This window comes from Terrapene carolina, unplaced genomic scaffold (genome assembly GCF_002925995.2).
Source record: "Terrapene carolina triunguis isolate 2854851 unplaced genomic scaffold, T_m_triunguis-2.0 Scaffold310, whole genome shotgun sequence".
Lineage (NCBI taxonomy): Eukaryota > Metazoa > Chordata > Testudines > Emydidae > Terrapene > Terrapene triunguis.
In genome coordinates, this window is record NW_020664661.1 from 4862672 (window position 1) to 4885515 (window position 22844).

Consider the following 22844-nt stretch of genomic DNA (forward strand, 5'->3'; position numbering starts at 1 on the left):
CATTCACTACATACCTTCCAAGTTCTAAAACAAACCGTTAAGGAGGTCATACAAGCAGCTTCTTTCATTATACAACACTGATTTGCTTCCTGAGCTACCTCTGCCCTACGTACTGAATAAGGTAGGGGTCCTGTGGGGAAAAAAAAACTGCATATGATCAAATAATTAGAGTATATCATAATGCATATGCACAAGGGGACCAAATTAAAGTTGCATTGTCAACCTTAATTCTGGCACACTCAAACCTGATTTGTAACAATGCACCAGACAGAACATTTACATTTATGTAAATAGTTACTAGCACAAGGATTAATATCCACCCATTGTATACACGAGCTGCAATTCATCCTAGAAATGCTGCTGTTGGTGTGATGAAACAGAACAATATTACAGGTTCTGTAAGGAACTGTTAGGAGAGAATCAGCATTCCCCTTTCTCGCCCATATTTCAATTTCACACTCATTCATAAACAGTTGACTCATCCCCTTATTTCTTGTTTTGTGGAACAGAGACCAGCTGGCCCAAGCTTTAGTTTGAACAGGTCAGAGAAGAGTATCCACAGGCCTACAGCTCTTCAACAAGAGCAAAGACAAAATACCAGATGCCTTGCCTACCCTTTATTCTCCTTATTACATACATATGGAATAATCTATGAAGTGTAGGTGCAAAATGAGTAATGTTCCATGTATCCACTGAATATCCAATATTGGGGAAAGAGAAGACAGTGTGTGTGAGGAGGCCACCAGTATGAAGCATCCCCAGCTCAGGCTTCTGTGTAATGTATGAGGGGTAGATTCACCTTAGACAATCCAGCAGGGAAAGATATTTTAGGTACAAGAAAAATTTTTAACTCCTATTTACTGAAATTTCTATGGCACGTTAACTCTGGTTTGGGCATTTCTGATTCATCTTTCCTAAAGTCCCTGATTTGGTTCCTGTATGTTACATTGTGGCTGTTCAGAAGTTAGCGGAGATGAGGCCAGAATGGAACGAAAATGAGGAGGGATTTTAAGGGAAGGAAAGGGAAGAGATAGAAGGAAGAATGAGACAAGAAGAGAGGAAAGGGACAACGATAGCCCCATTAAGGCTAACCCCCCAGCCTAATTATTTGCATTTCTTTTCTGGCTTTTACATTTAAGAAGGTTCATGGAACATCACTATCCTCACCACATGAACCAAAGATTCATAACTTTAAGGGATGGGTTAGATGACTTAATAGGTCTCCATCTGCAAAGGACCAGTTCCATGTCTATTCTCAAATACAGTACTTCCAGTTTAACATTAAACGACTTAAACAAAGTGCTTTCTTCTATCCCTACTCTTGGGAAAACACAAATACATCTAAATACATCCCACCATTAGGAAGTCCTCACTTGCTCAGATTCATCTCATTACTCCCAGTTACATTGACTGGTGTATACCATCCTTGGTGTAGACAGTTACTTTGACGAGTACAAGTCTCACGCCTCTCCTTAACTCAGCTGCAGCACTAATGTTGCAGATGTTTGTATAAATACAAGAAATTGTCCTAGATCACTGTTTAGTTGAGACCTGTCATCAAGAAAGGAAGTCCATTAACCTCCTGCAGAATCTCAGAACTTAAGTAGTAAATAGAATGAATTATCACTTATAACTGCAGACTGAAACCAAACCACCAAGAGATGGCAAGATACCATCAGAGGCAATTCGTGTCATCTAACTTTCAAACTTTTAAAGGGATTTTTCTTGCCAATGTCAACCACTTCCAACTGTGCCATAGCTAACTGGCCATGCTCTGTTTAGCAACACTCCAACTGCACTGAGAATCAAAATAACCTATGTCACAAATCCATATACTCATTTTTGCTGTCGTAAATTACTGGATCTTAAATGCTGAATCAACACTAAGGTTTCAGAAAATGTTTTTGAAATTAATTCCAAACCAAGACAGAATTTCTGCACTGTTATTGCATGTGGCTCTTTGACCCTTTGTCTCCCTCAAGCATACATTTGGACTTCCACTTAAGGTAGAACAAGTAGTAATGGACTTAATCTGCCGCAAGGGGTATTCGGATTAGATATTAGGAAAAGCTTTCTAACTATAAAGGTAGTTAAGTCTGGAATAGGCTTCCAAGGGAGGTCATGGAGTCCCCATCATTGGAAGCTTTCAAAAATAAGTTGGACACACACCTGTCAAGGATGGTCTAAGTCAGGGGTTTTCAACCTTTTTCTTTCTGAGGCCCCCAAAACATGCTATGAAAACTCCATGGCTCAACTGTGCCACAACAACTGGGCCAGCATTAGGGGGTAGCAAGCAGAGCAATTGCCTGGGGCCCCATGGCACTAGGGCCCCCACGAAGCTAAATTCAGCTTCAGCCCCAGGTGGCAGGGCTCAGGGCCCCGGACTTCAGCCCCATGTGGTGGGGCTTCAGCTTTCTGCCCTGGGCCCCAGTGAGTCTAACACTGGCCCTGCTTGGTGGACCCCCCTGAAACCTGCTCGTGGCCCCCCAGGAGGCTCCTAGACTCCTGGTTGAAAATTACTGGTCTAGAGTCACTTGGTCCTATCAAATCCAGCCACCTATGCTGTGATGATTTCTTGAGGTCTTGTCCAGCCCTAAATTTCTATGATTCTATGAAAAGTTGAGACATGAGAAAGTGAGGTGTGAATCCAATTTCAGTACCAGCAAACTGATGGCTACCACAAGTGTATTAAATTAGCAGGCTGGGCAAAGGTTCTCTTATGGTTACAACTGTTTGACCTTTAGCCAGCTCTTAACTGCACCCAACTAACCCCCTCAGGATGGAGATTTTTCAACAGCTTCTTGTCTGAAATAAGCCATGGAGTGATTCCTCTGACCCCGATATACACACATTCATTTAAGATGTCATGAGTGTGCATGAAGTCAGAGGGCTTCTAATGGCTCACTTTGCAGCTTCTATTGAAATGCTCTAACTCAGAACTCCTGGGCCTAGAGGATGAAGGGACTCAAACCTCCCAAGCATGGCACTCATGGCCCCCTACTCCAACAGGCACCTTCTTACAGCTGTGTTTATCCAGTATAAGCCTTATTTAAATAGAATTGATGCACACAATTTCCACAGACACCTGCTTCTCCTACTACACCACTGACATGCACAAGATTCTTCTGTGCAGGAGAGTTCAGGACAGGAATTGACTGCCTACAAGGCACTGTACACAGCATTAAGCAGCAACTCATTCATTAAAATCCTAGCTTGCTCTGATTATGGGAATTGAGTGAGGAAAGCACTAGTGGGTGACAAGCAGTTTTCCTTATGGGTTGTTTCTGATAAGCACAGGTTGCTACAAGCCAGCACCTTTAGGATAGAGTACCATTCATAACTTATTCCAAAAGGAGGAGACATACAGCAGTAGCTCCAGCTATGAGCTCTGCTCAAGCTTCACAACTATCAGCAGCGTCCCATGACTTCAAAAGCCACAAAAGTTGCAAGGATAAACATTTTTATGCACAAACCACAGCAACTATAGCATTAATGTCTTGAGTTTACTGTCAGCCTGAAATCATCATTCTTAACTGTGTTAACTGCTCCATTCCAAGGTAAAACCCCATTGAGTTGAAGTTTCCCCAGTGTAGACTGAAGTTGTCTTTGATTTCAAATAAAAGCTTCCACCAGTTCAACTGAACCCACATTAGAACTGGCGGAAGCTCCAATGTAGCCAAGGCTCTGGCACTTGGACATACTGCTACCGGCATTTAAGTTCAACTTACTGAAAAGCGGGTCTAAGTTTAAGTTGTGGTAAAAATAGGCTCCAGTTTCAAAAGCTCTGTCTATACTATGGCTCCAACCTGTTTTGCTACTGTGGACTAAACCTAGATGTCACTGTTTATGTGTAGGTGGTTCAGGACAGAGAATCATAGAAATGTAGGACTGGATGGGGACCTCAACAGATCATATAGGCCAGTATACTGCACTGAGGCAGGAGTAAATATTATCTAGACCATTCCAAATAGGTATTTGTCTAGCCTGTTCTTAAAAAAACCTTCTACAACTGAGATTCCACCTAGGTAATTTGTACCAGTGCTTATATACTCTTACAGTTAGGAAGTTTTTCCCTAATGTCTAACCTAAATCTCCCTTGCTGCAATTTAAGCCCTTTGCTTCTTGTCCTGTCCTCAGTGGATAAGGAGAACAATTTATCACCCTCTTTATAACAAGCTTTTATGTACTTGACAACTGTTGTCCCCCCTCAGTAGGGTTGCCAGGCATCCAGTTTTCGATCGGAACGCCTGGTCGAAAAGGGACCCTGGCAGCTCCAGTGAGCACTACTCACCGGGCCGTTAAAAGTCCAGTTGGTGGCTCATCGGGGCTAAGACAGGCTCCCTGCCTGCCCTGGCTCCACACAGCTCCCCGGAAGCAGCCAACATGTCCCTGCAACCCCAAGGCACAGGGGCGGCCAGGGAGGCTCCACGCGCAGCACCCGCCCCAAGTGCCAGCCAATGGGAGCAGTGGGGGTAATGCCTGCGGGCGAGGGCAGCATATGGAGCCCCCTGGCCACTCCAGCACTTAGAGGCCACAGGGACATACCAGCCGCTTGTGGGAGCTGCCTGATGTAAGTGCTGCCTGGAGCTCACACTTCCTCCTGCACACCAACCTCCTGCCCCAGCCCTGAGTCCCCTCCTGGAGCATGCACCCCGCACTCCCTCCTGCACCCCAATCCCCTGCCACAGCCCTGAGCCCCCTCCCGCACCCAAACTCCCTCCCAGAGCCCACACCCCCCCCACACTCCAAACCCCTCGGCCCCAGCCCAGAGACCTCTCCTGCACCTAAAACCCCTCATCTCTGACTTCACACCAGAGCCCTCACCCTCTCCCCCGTACCTCAACCCACTGCCTCCTACACCCCAAACCTCTCATCCCCAGGCCACCCCAGAGCCTGCACCCCCAGCCAGAGGCCTCACTCCCTCCCACATCCCAACCCCCTGCCCCAGCCCAGTCAAAATGAGCAAGTGAGCAAGGGTGGGGGAGAGCGAGCGACAGAGGGAGGGGAATGGAGTGAGTGGGCGATGGGGCCTCAGAGAAGGGGTGGGGCCTTGGGGAAAAGCCAGGGGCGGGGCAAGAGTGTTCGGTTTTCTGCAATCAGAAAGTTGGCAACCCTACTCCTCAGTCTTCTCTTCTCCAGACTAAACAAACCCAATTTTTTTTTCAGTCTTTCTTCATAGGTCATGTTTTCTAGACATTTCACCATTTTTGTTGCTCTTCTCTGGACTTTCTAAAATTTGTCCACATCTTTCCAAAATGTGGTACCCAGAACTGGACACAATACTCCACGTGAGGTCTTATCAGTGCTGTGTAGAGTGGAAGAACTACACCTCTACATAACGCTGTCCTCGGGAGCCAAAAAAATCTTACCATGTTATAGGTGAAACGGCGTTATATCGAACTTGCTTTGATTCACCGGAGTGTGCAGCTCCCCCCACCCCCAGAGCACTGCTTTACCATGTTATATCAGAATTTGTGTTATATCGGGTCGCGTTATATCGGGGTAGAGGTGTACTTCTTGTGTCTTGCTTACAACACACCTGCTAATACAAAAAAAAAAAAAAAAAAAAAAAAAAAAAGCAATCATTCTGGGATGTAACAAGGTTACATTGTTGACTCATATTTAGTTTGTGATCCGCTATAACTGTTAGATCCTTTTCTGGAGTACTCCTTCCTACGCAGTCATTTCCCATTTTGTATTTGTGCAACTGATTATTCCTTCTTAAGTGTAGCACTTTGCATTTGTCCTGATTGAATTTCATCCTTTTTCTCTCAGACCATTTCTCCAGTTTGTCAAGATCATTTTGAATTTTAATCCTGTCCTCCAAAGCCCTTGCAACCCCTCCCAGCTTGGTATCCTCCGCAAACTTTATAAGTGTACTCTCTATGCCATTATCCGAATAATTTTTGAAGATATTGAATAGAACCGGAACCAGGACAGATCCCTGTGGAACCCCAACCATCATACCCTTCCAGCTCTATTGGAAGCCACTGGTAACTGCTCTCCGAGTATGGTTTTCCAACCAGTTGTGCACCCACCTTATATTAGTTTCATCTAGGCTCTGTCTCTAGTTTGTTTATGAGAAGGTCATGAAGCCATTCATGTTTGTAGTGCCTAGCAAAACAAGACTCCCAGCCAGACTATGACTTACATGAGCAAAACTATTTAATTGATTATTTTAGTAGAAATGTTCAGCTAATAAGCTTATCGCAGATTGCCTCCCAAACTTCCCCATGTGCCAAAAGCCCCAAATGCCCCCTACCCACTGCCAAGACCTCCTGTGTACCTAATATTTTTGTTGCAACTGTGCATCAATACAAAAATCTGCAGAACACTGAACAGCAAAAATGATGATTGAAAAGGTGAGAACATAAAGTAAGCTAAACAGAAGAACAGCCATACTGGGTCAGACCAAAGGTCCATCCAGCCCAGTATCCTGTCTTCGGACAGTGGCTAATGCCAGGTGCCCCAGAGGGAATGAACAGAATAGGTAATCATGAAGAGATCCATTCTCTGTCGCTCATTCCCAGCTTCTGGCAAACAGGTTAGGGACACCATCCAAGAGAACGCACTGGGTCTACTGTAGTAACTGTATTATTCATTTTCAAATTATTAAAAACATCTTTAAAAATTTAAATTCTGAGGCAGCTTCAGTTTAAGTTTCAGCACCAAATTACTGCAGAATCCAGGCTCATGTTACAAAGTTTAGGTCCAAGGAGTACAAGAGGCCTTTGCTATGGAAGTTACATGAACTTTAGAAATTTAACAAATCCCATGCTCTACATCACTAATATTTCCCAATGAACAAGAGTCTCTTCTACAGACACTACCCTTAGGAGTCTGCTTGAACATGGTTCCACCTGAAACTCTGCTTATCTCGTGAATAGATGGGCTCCCACAAGTTAGTGGGGGCTTATCATTATTGTTGGTAATTCAGATTATGACTGTATTATGCAGTTTATTGAATCCTGAAGAGCAACCCTTTGAAGTGAAAATCTTGAGCTGCTGGAGGCAATGGGGTGCACCTCTACACCCCAGGCCAGGGTATTTAAGCATTACAGTCAGGACAGAGTTAAATACCCACCAGCTCAGAGGAGAACAAAAGGTACTCCACTGCAACTTGCCTAACATTTACATTGCCTCTCTCTGCTCATTAAACAGGTTTTGGTTAAATAATGAACAAACTGTATTACAGATTCCGATGAGAATTCCAAAATTATAAATCAACTGGTAAAGCCCAGAGGAGAACGAAGGGAGTGGGAGGGAGGGAAGGATAATATTGACTAATATAAAGGGCGCAGCTTGACAGTGGATATTCCTGCCACACCTGATCAAACATGCTCCGTGGGGGGAGAAAAGGGGGAGAGCAAGAAGGGAGATGGGACAAGGCAGTCTGAAATTTGCATCCGGAACAGATTAAAATGGATTCTTGGGGGACTGAGAAAATACATAATATATATTACTATAAATGCAAAACTGTACTAAAAGCTAACTCAAATGTCAAAGATTACAGCTTGAATAAATTTAAATATAAAAGCCATGTGCTTCCATGAGTTAATGAAAGAGACATGAAAAGAAAGGCTGGACAAGAACTAAGCTCTGGCCTCACTGCCCAGAGAAGGTGCTGGGCTTAGCATAGTAGTGGACATCCTTCAGCAGACTCCACCAATACTACAAAGCACTGCTTGGATTCCATCGCATGCCTAAGGCTCAGTCAAACTGGGTAAAGCATCTGTCTCCTATTCTCAGGCATTAAAATCAGAGCAGTCACTGGTGCTGAAACTGCCTGTTTAGGAGAGCACCTTGTGATCAAAGTGAGATCACACACTAATGTCATACACAAGCAGGCACTCGACACCACCATGGCAGAATGAACACAGGCCATTTTTGCATAATCCCTCGGGAGCTCACAGGAAGCTTCTGGGTTACTCAGTACATGGAACTCTCTCTTTACAATGAGCAATTAGTGGTTTGGATTGAATTCATTCGAGAGAAGTTATTGTGGACAGTGCCCAAATGTTCACCAAGCCCTGCCAGCTACTCATTGTGACTGTATGAAAATATCACGACTCTCCAGTTCAATTTCGTTATTGCTTGACACACCATTTCTGATAATGTCTGTTACTCTAATTACTGCCAGGAAAGGGCTTCAGGAGGCCCAACTCAGAGAGAATCACAGCCTCATTCAAGTGAGAGCCATTGCAGTGGTAACATATGAAATCACTTCTTACAACCAAGGAATGGAGCAGAACGTCCCTATCCTTTCAGGTGTTAGGCATAAAGGGATTCCAGGGAGTACTTGGCTCCAAAGCATTTAAACGGACTTGCTCAAGGACTTTGGGTTCTGACATGATGCCTCAGAACCAAAACATAGTCGAGAAATTTAACCGGGCAGAAACTACCTACCTAAAATTTCTGTACTACAAGCTAACAGATTTTTTTTTTTTTTAAGACCAAGCAAGTTCTCCAGTCACAGAGCAGAAGCCCCTATGCCTGCAGCTAGTCATGAAAAAGGAAGGAATTATAGCTCTCCACTGACTCACTCCTATAACCTCTCTTCAGTGCCAGGAGGTGATGCTCCTGGAGTTTCAATGAACACTGCTTTCTTAGTGGGTTCCTAAACTCAGTGCCAAAAGAGTAGTGAGCAAAGCCCACCAGTGGGAATGTGCAGAGACCAACTCAAAAGAAGCTTAACGTTCTTGTGGTTGTAGACAGAGTTCAGTAGTGAAGCAGCCATTGCATAATATTGCAAAGTTTGTTTCTCTGTTATGTTCAGTCATGAGACAATCGAATCTGGTGAGATCTAACAGAATGCACACCTGACTTGTGAGTCTGAGAGGGAAAGGCTCATGCCAACACATGACTAGCTTAGAGTAATGCAACTGCCCTGACACTGTTAGTCAGAGAAGACATTCTGCTCCAGAAAAAATAAAGTTAGCAGGACTCACATTCCAGAGAGCTATTGGCCCATTAAAGTGTACCAATGACCCATTCTGGCTCAGAATGAGGTCCTATCAGACTGGTTTATACGTACCATATAAGAGTGACCTGTCCTCTCAAAGCTCAGGGAAATTAATCCACATAGGTTCACTTCCAGAAAGAAGGAAGAACAATAGTGGAATTCTAGCAACCATTGCAGGAACATCTATCACAGCTGCTGGCCTCCCTTCAGTGCAAGGCTAACCAGGGTTTCATCCCTGAACCCAGGAGATTTATGTTGAAATTGCAGTCTGTTTGCCATTAATTACAGGCAGCAGGTGACCAAACCTGCAGTCCTAAGAGATGGGAGGCGGAAGAAATCAAACAATGGGAGGCTCCTTTCCAAGCAGAATTTTCCTGTCACTCATGACTACGTACAGGAACAAAACACACTGCTAGTGAAGGCAGGGGGCTGGACTCGATGACCTTTTGGGGTCCCTTCTAGTTCTATGAGATGGGTATATCTCCATATATTACTTATCACAGCTTGGACAGAAAGACTACATATGTTTATGTACTGATCTCATATAATACTACAAACATACTGGATTATAGAGACAGATCAGGGTGAACAGAGAGGCACGGGTACAATGGCTACAGATTGCACAGAAATATATTTGAAGCGTCCCTCACATGTACTGTATAAACACAACACAATATATAAAAAACAAATGGTCAGAGCGTAAACTGTTTGTCTAAAGCTCAGATCATATGGTCATGAAATAAACTTCAAGGGGTCAGAGATTCATTAGCCAGTGCTACAGAAAAAGTTATAAAAGCAATACCATGCCTCAGAACAAGCAGGTATGCTAGACACCAACATTTCTCAGGTGGATGAAAGTCTAACAACACAGGCAAGATGTTTGAGTAACTGGTATAAGCACATAAATGGCATGAGATTAGTCATAAGCATGTGTACACACTCCCAGTAAAAAGGCATTTCCCCTATTTATGGACTGATTTACTATTTTCTATAAAGGGTGTACGTGTTAGTGCTTTTCCATTACTAAATATCTGATTCTTGGGTAAAAAGTGACAGTCATAAGATGCTATATTTGTGCCCAGGTACAGACATACCATATTTACACATGTTCTATTGTATATTCATACCTGCACAGTGCACATGTGCACTTACCGGTTATGTTATTTAGCACTTCTTTCAATAAACTGAAGCTGTGCAGCAGAGGATCCCGTTCTTCATCCTACAGGTTACACAAACAAAGGAAGTACTTAATGAGACAGATAGATACCTAAATCACACAGTAAAAAAGGTATGCAGGGTCCACAAAGATATCATCTCCTTTTAGTTTTCCTTCAGGACAAACCGTATTGAGAGATTTTCCAAAGAGGGGAAGATAGGTAGGTTGGGTTCATTAGTTTCAATCTCCCTATTCCATCAAGGTCAGGGGAAAGTATTCAGTTTTCCTTTACAATTTTCCACTGCTGTATAGCTTGGGGGTCAAGAGCAGAATGCCCTCTCAAGACTCAGCACTCTGTTTTCGCTTTACTGTCGTAAGAAAGAATTCTGATTTTCTTTCCACTACTCAATAACGTTCAGGGTAGATATATGCCACATTAACACCCATAGCAAATCCTTATGAACCAATTTAATCCTCAGAGTGATTTATAATGGGAACACACCAACAATACTTGGCACTACAACAGTAACTTGAAAAAAGAGCCACTGTAAGAAAGTTACCAGAGTAGCTATTTCCTACAGCCATAATTTAGTATATCTATTTTTATGAGCACAGGCAGTGGTTCCTCCAAGCTGCATGCACATGCAGCCACAACTCCTACTGGAAGACACCAAGCGCTAATGAAGGAATGCTTCTAAGAAGGCAAAAAGACCTGCCGTTTGAAATTAAAGCCATTTATGCTAGATTAGAACCATCTGTTTCATGTGCCATTTTACAGTTCATCACAGATATAGTACAACACATACACATTACACTGCTAAACTGAAATGCTGGCTGAGAACATCATGTGAACCAAAAATCTCACATTAGTGATCTTTTAACAAATCAGGTTTTGGAATATTATTTCAGTCAATGGCATAGCTAGCAGTCACAAAACAGACATAAAAAGATAAAGTGACAATGTACCACACAAAGGGTGAAAAATGCCCCATTTTTATTAACTTACTCTATGTCCCAAATTTACATTTCTTGGCTCTTGTGGTTTTAAACTGTCAGCCACGGCAGGACACAAAAGGCATGTAAAATGATGCTAAAATGAAACAGGCAGTATTTTCAAACACTCCCTATGACACCAGGAGAGATTCCTACAAGGGTCTGAATAAAATGTTAAAGTGAGTGTGAGGATGTATAATCATATCCCCAACTCAGTCACTTTTCCAACCCATGGGGCAATAGATTTCCAGCTTCATCTCTCGGTGCTCACCAGTACAACATACATGCTTACAAGCACATACAGTTAGAAGGTCAAAGCTGTCTAAAGTAGCAAACCATAGCAACTTATTATTCCTGTGTAACCTAGAAAACTACTGTAGGGTGCTTTAGTTTGAGGAGACAGGAAGTTTGATTTTATTAAAATTTACAGTTTCTAGGTTCTTCATAACACAAACAGATCTCACCAACCCAAGCAAACTTACCAAATGCGTGTGAGTATTCCATCGAGCATTGCGTTTTATGGCACCCACCACTGTATTGATTTCACCTTGGACAATGTAAATATTCTTATCCACCATCCTGACAGTCCTAACAAATAAAGAGAATCCAGGTTAATGCCTAGTTGTTCAAAATAAAGCACACTGAATCACCCAATGCCTTGGGCAGGAAATCAATCTGGTCCGCAGGTCTGTAAGGGACACGGTAGCGATGCAATTGACAAGCGAGAAATATTTGTAGAGTGTAGGTTAGTTACAGGAGAGTTCCCAATAGAACCATTTGGGTATATTCCCAGTTTTCCACGTGCAGACCAATACAGTTATTCTACTATGAGAAAGACACCACACTTTTCCATATAAGAAGCATTCAAAGCAGCTAGTTAGATACATCAGGGGATAAGTGCAGTAATAAACAACTGCACTTGAGCTACCTGTCTCACTTATTTCCCAGTAACCACAAGAATTCCTGTTATTTATGAGTATAAGTTTACCCATGGTATAACGCCATGCACATCTACTGTGCTATGTAAACATTGCAGCCCTATATAGTACAGGAAACCAGCCTTAGACTTCTTATTTGTGCCCTTTATATAGGCTACTGCTATTTGATTTGCCTGGGATAGCAGCTCCTTGGGATGTTAAACTTTAAAAGATTAAAGCCATTTGTGTTAGATGTTGCTTTCACATGCACCTTAGGAGGAGGAAGAACACAAGCATGAAGTCAAGTTCAGGACAACATCAAGGAAGAAGTAAGGTTTACAGAATTGGACAGACCAAAGGGAGGGAAAATGGGAGCAGATAAAAGCAGAGATGTAGTCCAAGACAGCCGGACGTCATGCAGGGCCTTGAATGTAGGGGCGAGAAGCCTGAATTTGATGTACTGAGATAGAAAGCCAATGAAGGGATTTGCACAGGGAGGGGTGAAAGAATGGTATGACTGGAGAAGCAGCAACATTTTTGATGGACTGTGAGGTACACAGAAGTGAAAAGGCATGGATAAAAGAATACAATATTACAGTAATTAATGCTAGATATGACCCAAGCATGGACAAAGATAGAGAAATGGGGGGTGGTAAGTAACACACAGACTGATTAAGGTTAAGACAAATAAGCAACAGGACTGATCAGGAGACCAGAGTGACAGGACACCATGCCTGCAAACCCAGATGAGTAGGAAGTGGAAGGCTAGCCAAGGAATGAGGATGTATAGAGGGACTGGAAGCAAAGATGAGAAGTTTAATTTTTAATCAGCTGAGTTTGAGACATCAGCAGAACAATTACAGAATTCATCAAATGCAGATACTTTAAAAAAAAATCAGAGGATCTGACACTTTCTTATGACCCTGATAAGGAAGTTTTTTGCAGAATTTTGTTTGTAGAACTTTGAACAGGCAGGGTGATTAACAACCATTGGAACAAACTACCAAGGAAAATGGCGGATTCCCCAATGCAATACAGGATGCCTTTCTGGAAGATATGCTTCAAACAAGTTATTGGGCTCAATACAGAAGTAACTAGATGAAATTATATGGCCTATGTAATGCAGGAGGTCAGACTAGATGACCTACTGGCCCCTTCTGGCTTTAAAATCTATAAAAACTAGACACCTGTTAAATTTCAGCTACTTTTAAGGAATTGAGCTTCTTGAAGCAAAAGCTCATCCCTCCCAAATACATATTCCTTTCTGGTGAAGGGTCTGACTTCCTGAATCTAGCTCTACTCAGAATCACTGCAGCTTTATTCAGATCTTTAGAGACAGCAGTGAAGCTATAACAAAAGTCATAACACTACCACTGCTAATATGCAGGAACATTATGAGTGGCAGCAAAAGTAAACATTGGAGTTATTCCCATGTGAATAGGACTTGAAAAGAGAGGAAAGGAGGAAGAAGTATTGAATCCCCCCAATAGTCAGTAGGCTGGGCAATGTGGAGGGAGGAAGAAGAAAGTCCCTTACATGGTCCTCTTTACTGCAATAACCAAGTGTCTTCAAGATGGACACCATATGAAATAGTGCCCTATTCAGAGTACAAGGACATCCTTGAAAAGAAGTCTTCTTCCCCACCCCACAGCAGATAAAGTGCTTCCCACCAGATGCTGTCCTGGACCTTATACAGGGGAGTCACATCTTACGCAGGGGTTAGGTTCTGAAGTCAGCGCGTAAGGCAAAAATCGCGTATAGTCAAACACTCATTGAGAGGAATGGCGGGCGGAATCGCCCGCACTACAGGTACAGTATTTAAATTGTTATTTTTCTCTCTTTTTTTTTGTTTTGCCGAGCACGTATAGTTAAAATCGTGTAAGTTAAATGCGCCTATGATGCGACTCCACTGTAGGTGCCTATCTTATTTTGTATCAACCTCTAGCTAATAGGTCTAAATCCTGTGGCTAGAATCAGTCTGAAATGTTTACAAGTTTCAGTTAGTATGTTCTTGTCTGCCAAATCATTCTGCTGATGAGAGCCTTCAGCAGTGCTCTCTAGCAGCCAAATGATCATCAATTGAAGTACCTGTGTGTGATCTTACATCATCAATTCCACATTCAAAAATGCTTCAAATGTGTGCCATCAAAGGCATATGCTACTATCTCACACCCAGATGGAACCCTTGGTTACTCAATAGTCAAGTACATATGTACATCTCTTGGGTACAGACATCAAGAGTCAGGTGTACTATTTTGGGAAACCACTTCGAGTCCTTTTGGGAAGCTAGTGCCTTGGGAAATACGACCAAGAGATAACACCATCCTCTGGTTAAGCTGTTAGTTTTCCATCAAGTCACCTCTTTCCATCACCTTTTTTGACCCTTACTGAATACCAGTTACCTGCAGACCCAATGCCAATGAAACCACCACAATGGACAGCAATCACAGAAATGGATCCAATCCACTTCTACAATTGGGAAAGGTGATTTAGTTCAAAACCAGGCTGCTGTTGAGCCAGATGTGCAATGTTCATAACAAGACAGTAGATCACCTATTTTGTGAATTAACTGCGTATTTGAAAGTTCATAAAATTAAACATTTCAAACTTACAGGACATATGGTGCACAAGTTAAATTTATTAATTTTTCACTGATACAAATGATAAATGTATACAGTATGCCTGATTTTTCTTTGTTTGATAGAACTGCATATCATCTTTGTCACCAAATCTCTCAGCCTTTTCAAACCTGTACAGCTTTTTGAACATTGGTTGAAGGATTGAAGTCACATTCGGCAGCAGAAAAATGACTTTGGTGGCAGAAAAATGGTTCACATAACCAGTCATTCATAAGATTGATGTTCATAAAATCGGGGTTCTACTGTAATTTGAAAATTTCTGAGCAGGATGCAGTCAAGTCTCACTGCAGATAAACTGCTATTAAGGAATAAGATTAGGGAACATTCATCAGTCCACAAATCACATCAACAGTTCCTGCCTACTGCACAGCTAGCCAGGCTACCTAAAAACCAAGTCAATACAGTGATATAGCCTGCACTTGCCTGTAAATCTTCATATAGAAAGTTGATTTAGAAGTCTAATTCACTTGAGCTTTTTACATACAGTATAATAACTGGGAGCTGCAAGAGCTGAAACAGTTGAAGAAACTCCTCTTAAGGCTAATTCTCTGGCCAAAAATCACAGAATCATAGATATGTAGGGCTGGAAGGGACCTCAAGAAGTCATCAAGTCCAGCCCCCTGAACTGAGGCAGGTCCAAGTAATTCTAGACCATCCCTGTTGGACTGATAGGGATTCCATAACCTTCCTTAGGAGCCTATTACAGCATTAAACCCCTCTTTTAGTTAGAAAGCTTTTCCTAATATCTAAAAAATAACACAGAAGAGTACTTTTATTAACCCAAGAGGTTTGGTTCTTATTTCACCATACTGTGCTACGGTCTGGTGACACAGAACAGACATTGGGGGAGGGATAGCTCAGTGGTTTGAGCATTGGCCTGATAAACCCAGGGTTGTGAGTTCAATCCTTGAGGGGGGTCACTTAGGGATCTGGGGCAAAAGCAGTACTTGGTCCTGCTAGTGAAGGCAGGGGACTGGACTTGATGACCTTTCAAGGTCCGTTCTAGGAGATGGAATATCTTCATTTATTTATTGTGGCATTTATACTTGATGAGACAGTTTAGAGTGCTCTCAAAAGTAGTTGTAACATACTACTTGGTATAAGGGAGAGGCAAGAGTGGTATAACTCCTCTGCAGTGCTGTTGTAAGCCTAAATACAACAGCACTGAGCTAGCATATGGGAACCAAGAAGTGAAACAGAATACCATCTTTTAACTATCAAAAAAGAGTGAAAAATAAAAATTAAACAGCATAAATAGTAGGGTGAATGCTTTTTCTCTACTTACGACTGATTAAACTGTCTTAGCTTTTACAGTTCAAAAAGTCTTGTGTTGATACTGTCCATTTAATAAGGCCACTGTCTTTGATCCTTCCTCCTCCAGCAATTAAAAAGGTTATCTATATGTTGTGTAAAGTAGTCTTCACTTTCACTTTTTTTAAATTACCTATACTCAGTGAATTATTCATAACTGCTCACTTCACGAAAGTCCCCTCCAACTCTTTCCAGCCTAAATAATCCTAGAGTTTAGTCATGTGTATATACCACCATCCTGCTGATTGACCATACTGCTCTTAGCTCAACCTTTTTAATCTGTGCTCCACCTAAATTAGGGGGAGGTGACTAGAACTAGACTGTCCTCCAGCTAGGAGTGGGCCACATTATCGTATTTTATTCTCTCCCCACTGAACAATTCCAATCAGCTTTCTTAGAAGTGCTGCTACAACATGGGCAGACATTATCACACACCTGACCAGTGACTCCAGGTCTGTCCCCTTCAGGGGATCCCATATGCAGAGAACCAATCAGTGTACAGGGCTGGTTTATATTACTTTGGCCAGATTTGAGTAATCTGTGTTTACCTTTGAATGAATTTAATCCAAGGCAAAACTGACCCTAACCCCACAGTTATTTCTTGACACATTCAGAGGAAAAGCACTTGGCAAATACATATGTCTCTATCTCCTTGTAGCCAGGGAGGTTCACACAAGAGAAAGATGAAGCCTGGGGGGGGGGGGCGAGAGGGGGGAGGAGGAGAAGGAAATCAGGCCTAAAATGGGATAAATATCACGGCAGGAAATTGTGGCAACATGTTCCCATCTCCAACCCTCCATCGGCTGGGGCTGGGCCAGGATACACCAACACCACATACACACACAGGGTTGGGCCGAGCTCCCCTCCGCCTGCACCTTGCCCAGGACACACCGTCACCCACCCATGGCTGGGCCGAACCCCACTCCACCAGCACCCTGTGCAGGACACACCGCCACCCACCCACCCCCCATGGCTAGGCCCGACACCCTGCCCCCTGCCCAGCATACACCCAAAACCGGGGCCCTCGCAGCTCACCCCGCCGCCACCGACCTAGGGCCCAACCCGCCGCCTCGCCCCGGGAGCTCCCAGTTCCGTCCCCGGCACGTCCGCACACCGCTGCTCACCGGGACAGCCCACAGCCTGCCCCCGCCCGCGCTGTCGGGGCTCCCCCGGCCCCGACTCCCCACCCGCGGGATCTCCGCGCCGCGTCAATATCGCGATAGGGGCTCGCCACCCGTCACTACTGACCCCCGCATCCAAAATGGCGGCGCCTGTTGCTAGCGGACCGGCGGCTGCTTCACATATCGAGCCGGCGCGCGGCGCTGCGAGGGAGGCGACCGCGGAGCAGCGATTCCGGCCGGCCGAGGGCTGCGCGCGGGGCCGAGACAGAGCAAAGGCCAGTGGGGGACAAGCAAGAGGGACCGGCTGCGCTCTGCTCTCACTGACGTGGAAACGCACTCAATCTAACCTGCTGCCTGGTTACTGCTCCGACGACCAAGCTCGTTGGCCAACCAGAATGTTAACCTGGCGTGGCAGTCACAGAGTTACCCAATAATAACAACTCATTGAGCGAGGAGGCGGGATCCAAAGTCCAGCAGGCCAACGCCCCCAGTGACATAGGGAAGAGAACCAATCACATAAAGGTAAATAGAGTTGGCAATAGAGTTCCCAGTAGCGAGAACAGACTGTGCTTGGGAAGGCGGGACAATAAAGGAGGGTGAATCAAGTGCGGTAGATCTGCAGCAGTGTCCTGTACGATGCATTGTGGGTACACCGAGTGCCACAGGAAACGACTAGGCAGGGAACAATTTCGCAGGACAGCGCGTGTAAAAGGTGCCAGGTCTCCCGGGGGTGGAGCTACCAGCCAGCGCTGCGCAGCGAGCGTGGCTCCCAGCCTGAGCCCAGGGGCGATGCAGGCTTAGCTGCCATCATACCCCGCGCGCCGCCAGCCAGAGCCCTTGGAGTGGGGCGAGGAGAGCTGGGGTCTGCCCCTGGCACTGCCTGCTGGATGGGTTGCTTCTCGCTGCCCACAGCCTCGCCCACCCCTTGGGCTGGCTGTTTAGATTGTAGCCACTTCGGGGCAGGGACCATCCCAGTGGGACCATACAGCACCTAGCACGCTAGGGTCCTGCTCTCACTTGGAGCATCCAGGGGATACAAAACTCCCATGAGTAGCAGTTTCCAGCATTCACTACTTCATCCTACCCTTTGTTCTACGTCATCTGGAGACAGCTATGCTGGCTTCAGGCCTCCAAGGTCCTTTGTTGTCAGACCCATAGCTAATTAAGCTTCCGTTTCCTTTTAAAGTCTCTCCTCTGTCCTTCTGCCCCCACTCCCCAAAGAGCACCTCATAGCTCTTCAGCCTCTCAGGAACCTCACAATCTTTAAGCTCCCCCAGCTCGTCATCCCCACGGTCCTGACATTCTGACTCTTTCCAGTCCCCATCCCTACCCATTCCTGCTTCCAACAACCCTAGCCTTGACCAAGGAAAGATGGTTGTTTCTTGGTGCCTCCTCTCTCCCCCAACCTTTTCTACGGTGAAGGGGCAGAGACAGAGCAGAGTCTGCTGCTGGTTGCAGTGATAAGGAGGCAGTAGTTTTGCTTCCCCTGCCAATGGGAGGCAGGATGGAGAAGTATTTAAAAACCCAATTTAGGACTGGTAGCCTGCCTGGAGAGGTGGGGTGGGACCCAGCAGCACCTCTCCGTAACATCTGGCTGTCACAGCTTCAGGGTAAATTATGCCTTAGGCAGAGTTGTAGCCCCTCTCAAGTTCAGACCCAAGGTGCAAAGCCTGCTTGTCTTCCTGTACCTCACTCTGGGTCCAAAAACATGGTCCAGTCATTCAGACTGGCTCTCTGAGCTGCAGCCCCCCGGTTCCAAACCATGTTAGCTACGCTGGCGCAGTGCGCTTTTGGCAACTGTAAGGTTCTCTTTGGGAGCTTATGACAACATAAGTTTGCAGTGACACAGAAACAGCATCTTCAAATCAACCAACGCATTATTTATTCATTCCTCAAATGTACAAAGAGCAAAATGTAAAAATAACAAAAGGCCAACCTCCCTGCATATTACTTACATCTTTGTAAATTCCTCTCAGCCCCGCTAACTCCATCTCTGGCAGGGAGCAACTACCCTTGCTGCAGTTTCTAGCTCTGTGTGTTTGCCAGCCTGTCAGCTTTTCACTGACATTCTGGGTGCTTCTCTTAGCCTCTCCCACCCAACTCCGCTCCCTTTCTAGGGTCTTTGAGGTTTAGAAGCCCCTTTAATCTCAGCTTTTAGCCTTGGGAAGAGTAATCCATTGTAGCCTGGCTGGGGACAGATAGGGGGTTTTCCCCAATAAACACAATTTCTATTGTTTCCTCCAGGACTCTTATCTATGTCATTGTTTTACCTTTCATAGGTTCATACATTCTAAGGCCAGAAGGGACCACTGTGGCCATCTAATCTCACCTCTTGCATAACACAGGCCGGAGAACTGCCCCACAATAATTCCTAGAACAGATCTTTTAGAAAAACACTCAATCTTGATTACAAATTGTCAGTGATTGTATTGCCACCACAACCCTTAGAGGAAGGTTTCTAACAATCAGAGGAGTGAAGTTCTGGAACAGCCTTCCAAGGGGAGTAGTGGGGGCAAAAGATATATCTGGCTTCAAGACTAAGCTTGATAAGTTTATGGAGGGGATGGTATGATGGGATAGCCTAATTTTGGCAATTAATTGGTCTTTTATATTAGCGGTAAATATGCCCAATGGCTTGCAATGGGATGTTAGATGGGGAGGGATCTGAGTTACTACAGAGAATTCTTTCCTGGGTGTCTGGCTGGTGAGTCTTGCCCACATGCTCAGGGTTTAGCTGATCGCCATATTTGGGGTCAGGAAGGAATTTCCCTCCAGGGCAGATTGGGAGAGGCCCTGGGTTTTTTTTGCCTTCCTCTGCAGTGTGGGGCATGGGTCACTTGCTGGAAGATTCTCTGCACCTTGAAATCTTTAAACCATGATTTGAGGACTTCAATAGCTCAGACATAGGTTTGATACAGGAGTGGGTGGGTGAGATTCTGTGGCCTGCATTGTGCAGGAGGTCAGACTAGAATCTAGATCAGGGGTCGGCAACTTTTCAGAAGTGGCGTGCCGAGTCTTCATTTATTCACTCTGATTTAAGGTTTCGCGTGCCGGTAATACATTTTAATGTTTTTTAGAAGGTCTCTCTCTATAAGTCTATATATGATATAACTAAACTATTGTTGTATTGTAAAATAAACAAGGTTTTCAAAACGTTTAAGAAGCTTCATTTAAAATTAAATTAAAATGTTGATCTTACGCCGCCAGCCCGCTCAGCCCGCTGCTGGTCTGGGGTTCTGTTCACCTAGGCCGGCAGCGGGCTGAGCGGGGCCTGCGGCCAGGACCCCAGCTGGCAAGGGTCTGGCAGCCAGAACCCCAGACCGGCAGCGGACTGTGCGGGGCCGGTGGCCGGGACCCCACAGCCCACTGCCGCTCAAGGGTTCCATCCGCCGGCTCCTGCCAGCTGGGATCCCGACTGCCGGACCTGCTCAGCTCGCTGCCGGTCTGGGGTCCCGGTCCTGCCCATATACAGTGGGTACCTACCTTCTGCCTGGTTCTGGCCCATTCTCTTCCTCTCTCTGCACTGAGCTGAGGGTGGGAGTGCACAGGGCTGGGGGTGAAGGGTCTGGCCAGGAGCTAAAATGAGGGTGGGGGCTCAGAGTTGGGGCAGGAGATTTGGGTGTGGGGCACTTACCTGGGCAGCTCCCATTTGGTGCGAGGGGTGCAGGTGGGAATGTGCGAGGGGTGCAGGAGCTCCTGTTTGGTGCTCAGGGTGGGGGTGGGGATGTGGGGGGTGCATAGGGTGTGGGAGCGCTGGGTATGTGGGGGGGTGCAAGGGTCAGAGCAGAGGGCTGGGGGCATGAGAGGGGGTGCAGGTGTCAGGGCGGGGGGGGCTGGGTATGTGTGGGGGTGCCAGAGTCAGGGCTGGGGTCAGGGGGGGGGGGGGGGGCAGGGCAGAGGACAGAGGGGTGAGTGTGTGTGGGGGGGGACAGGGCACAGGGCAGAGGGCTGGGTGTGTGTGTGGGGGGGTCAGGGCAGGGGCCTGGGTGTGTATGTGGGGGGGGTCAGGGCAGAGGGCTAGGTGTGTGTGAGGGGGGCAGGGCTCAGGACAGAGGGCTGGGTGTGTGGGGGGGGTCAGGGCAGAGGGCTCCCCTCACTCCTGCAGCCCCCAGCTGGCTCACCCACTCGGGGCCCCGTGGCACACCGCACGAGCGCAACTAGCTCTCCCCGGCAAGAGAGTCCCCTCTGGCTGTGTCTGGAGGAGCCGCTCCGGGCGGCGCATGACCCCGCGGTATGCGAGCTCCTCGCCCCAGGGCTCTCTGGCCACCACCGATTCCCTCTCGCCCACACCTGCTGTGCACTCAGCGCCGCCGGGCCGCGGGGCTCTCCGCTCCTCCCAGCAAGTACCGATCCATGGCCGCGGCCGGGCGCCTCCTCATGGGGATGCTCAGCAGCCAGCGCTGCTGCCACCCCCGGCCTCTCCCGCCTCCACTGCCCCTGCTTACTGCCGCCAGGAGTCGGGACCGGGTCCGGCAGTGAACCCGCTCCCCCGGCGCGCCACCAATCCACCATGGCCAGCTACACCAAAGCGGCCCAGGTGAGCGGGCCCCCTCCGCGCCCCCAGGCAGGGCTCCTCGCCGGGTGAGGGGACGCGGGAGCCCACGGGCAGGCCGCTGAGGCGGCTCCTTTCTGGGGCAGTGTGTCCTCGGGACTCGGGCAGGCAGCAGCATGCCATTAAAAATCAGCTCACGTGCCATCTTTGGCACACGTGCCATAGGTTGCCAACCCCTGATCTAGATGATCATAATGGTCCCTTCTGACCTTAAAGTCTATGATTCTATGATTGTTCCAATGGTTAATTATCCTCACTGGTAAAAAAAATTATGCCTTATTTCTAGTGTGAATTTGTCTAGCTTCATCTTCCAGCCATTGGATTTTGTTATATCTTTGTATGCTAAATTGAAGAGCCCATTATCATTTTGTTGTTCCCTGCGTACGTGTAACCAAGTCACCTTTCACCCTTTTCTTTGAGCTAAATAGATGGAACTCCTTGAGTCTGTCACTATAAGGCCTGTTTTCCCACCCTTTAATCACACAATCACTTCCTGCTTAGTTCCTTTAACAATCCCTATTGATCTAACTCCCAGCAGTCAGGCAGGTTAATATCAAAGAGATAACCTGAGGGGAATAAGATATCTATAACAAATATACATAACTCCCCCATTCTCCATGCCAGCTTTACTTCCACCACATTGCACCTACCTTCTCAAGGATTCCTGCCTCCAGAACTGTTGGTGCAGTTCCTGAGTTGGCCAGAGGAGCTGTGGGCTACCTCTGCAGCACACTCCTCCCAGCCTGCCTGGGAGCAAAGGGCTGGGCCACGCTGAATTTAACAATGTACTTAGATTGTATACCCTTTGGGCATGGGCAATCTTTATTCTGTGTGTACAGTGTCTAGCATAATCAACGCCTGGTCCAGGACTAGGGCTCCTAAGAACTACTGCAATAAAAATGTTTTTGAATGCACAGTGTATCACTGACAGTAATTTGACATTCAGACACACTGCTTTATAATCACTATTTTTCATATAATTCAACTTTGGGGGAGAGGGGATTATGAAGCATTTGCAATATTGCAGTGGTGGCTACGGGCCAGCTAGATTGGGGCTCTGTTTTGCTAGGCGTTGTGCCCTGCTCCAGAGATCTTACAGTTTAAGCCAAGACAACAGGTGGATCAGACTAATAAGCAGGCTGGGGATGGGGGAAACAGGATGTGCAACATTTAGCCAGTCAGAAGCAGTAATC

The 22844-nt window shown here is 46.0% G+C and overlaps 1 protein-coding gene across 1 annotated transcript in view; it reads right to left on the minus strand.

Annotated features, from left to right (window-relative positions):
- The window catches only part of GBF1 (golgi brefeldin A resistant guanine nucleotide exchange factor 1), a 191172-nt gene extending 173764 nt beyond the window's left edge, over positions 1 to 17408 (minus strand). The window contains exons 1-3 of the mRNA XM_029912871.1: positions 17227 to 17408; positions 11594 to 11699; positions 10115 to 10181 (exon numbers count right to left, since the gene is read on the minus strand). Of these exons, the coding sequence (XP_029768731.1) occupies positions 10115 to 10181; positions 11594 to 11699; positions 17227 to 17234 (181 nt within the window). The 5' untranslated portion in view covers positions 17235 to 17408. The remainder of the gene's footprint in view (positions 1 to 10114; positions 10182 to 11593; positions 11700 to 17226) is intronic.
- Positions 17409 to 22844: the final 5436 nt, after the last annotated feature.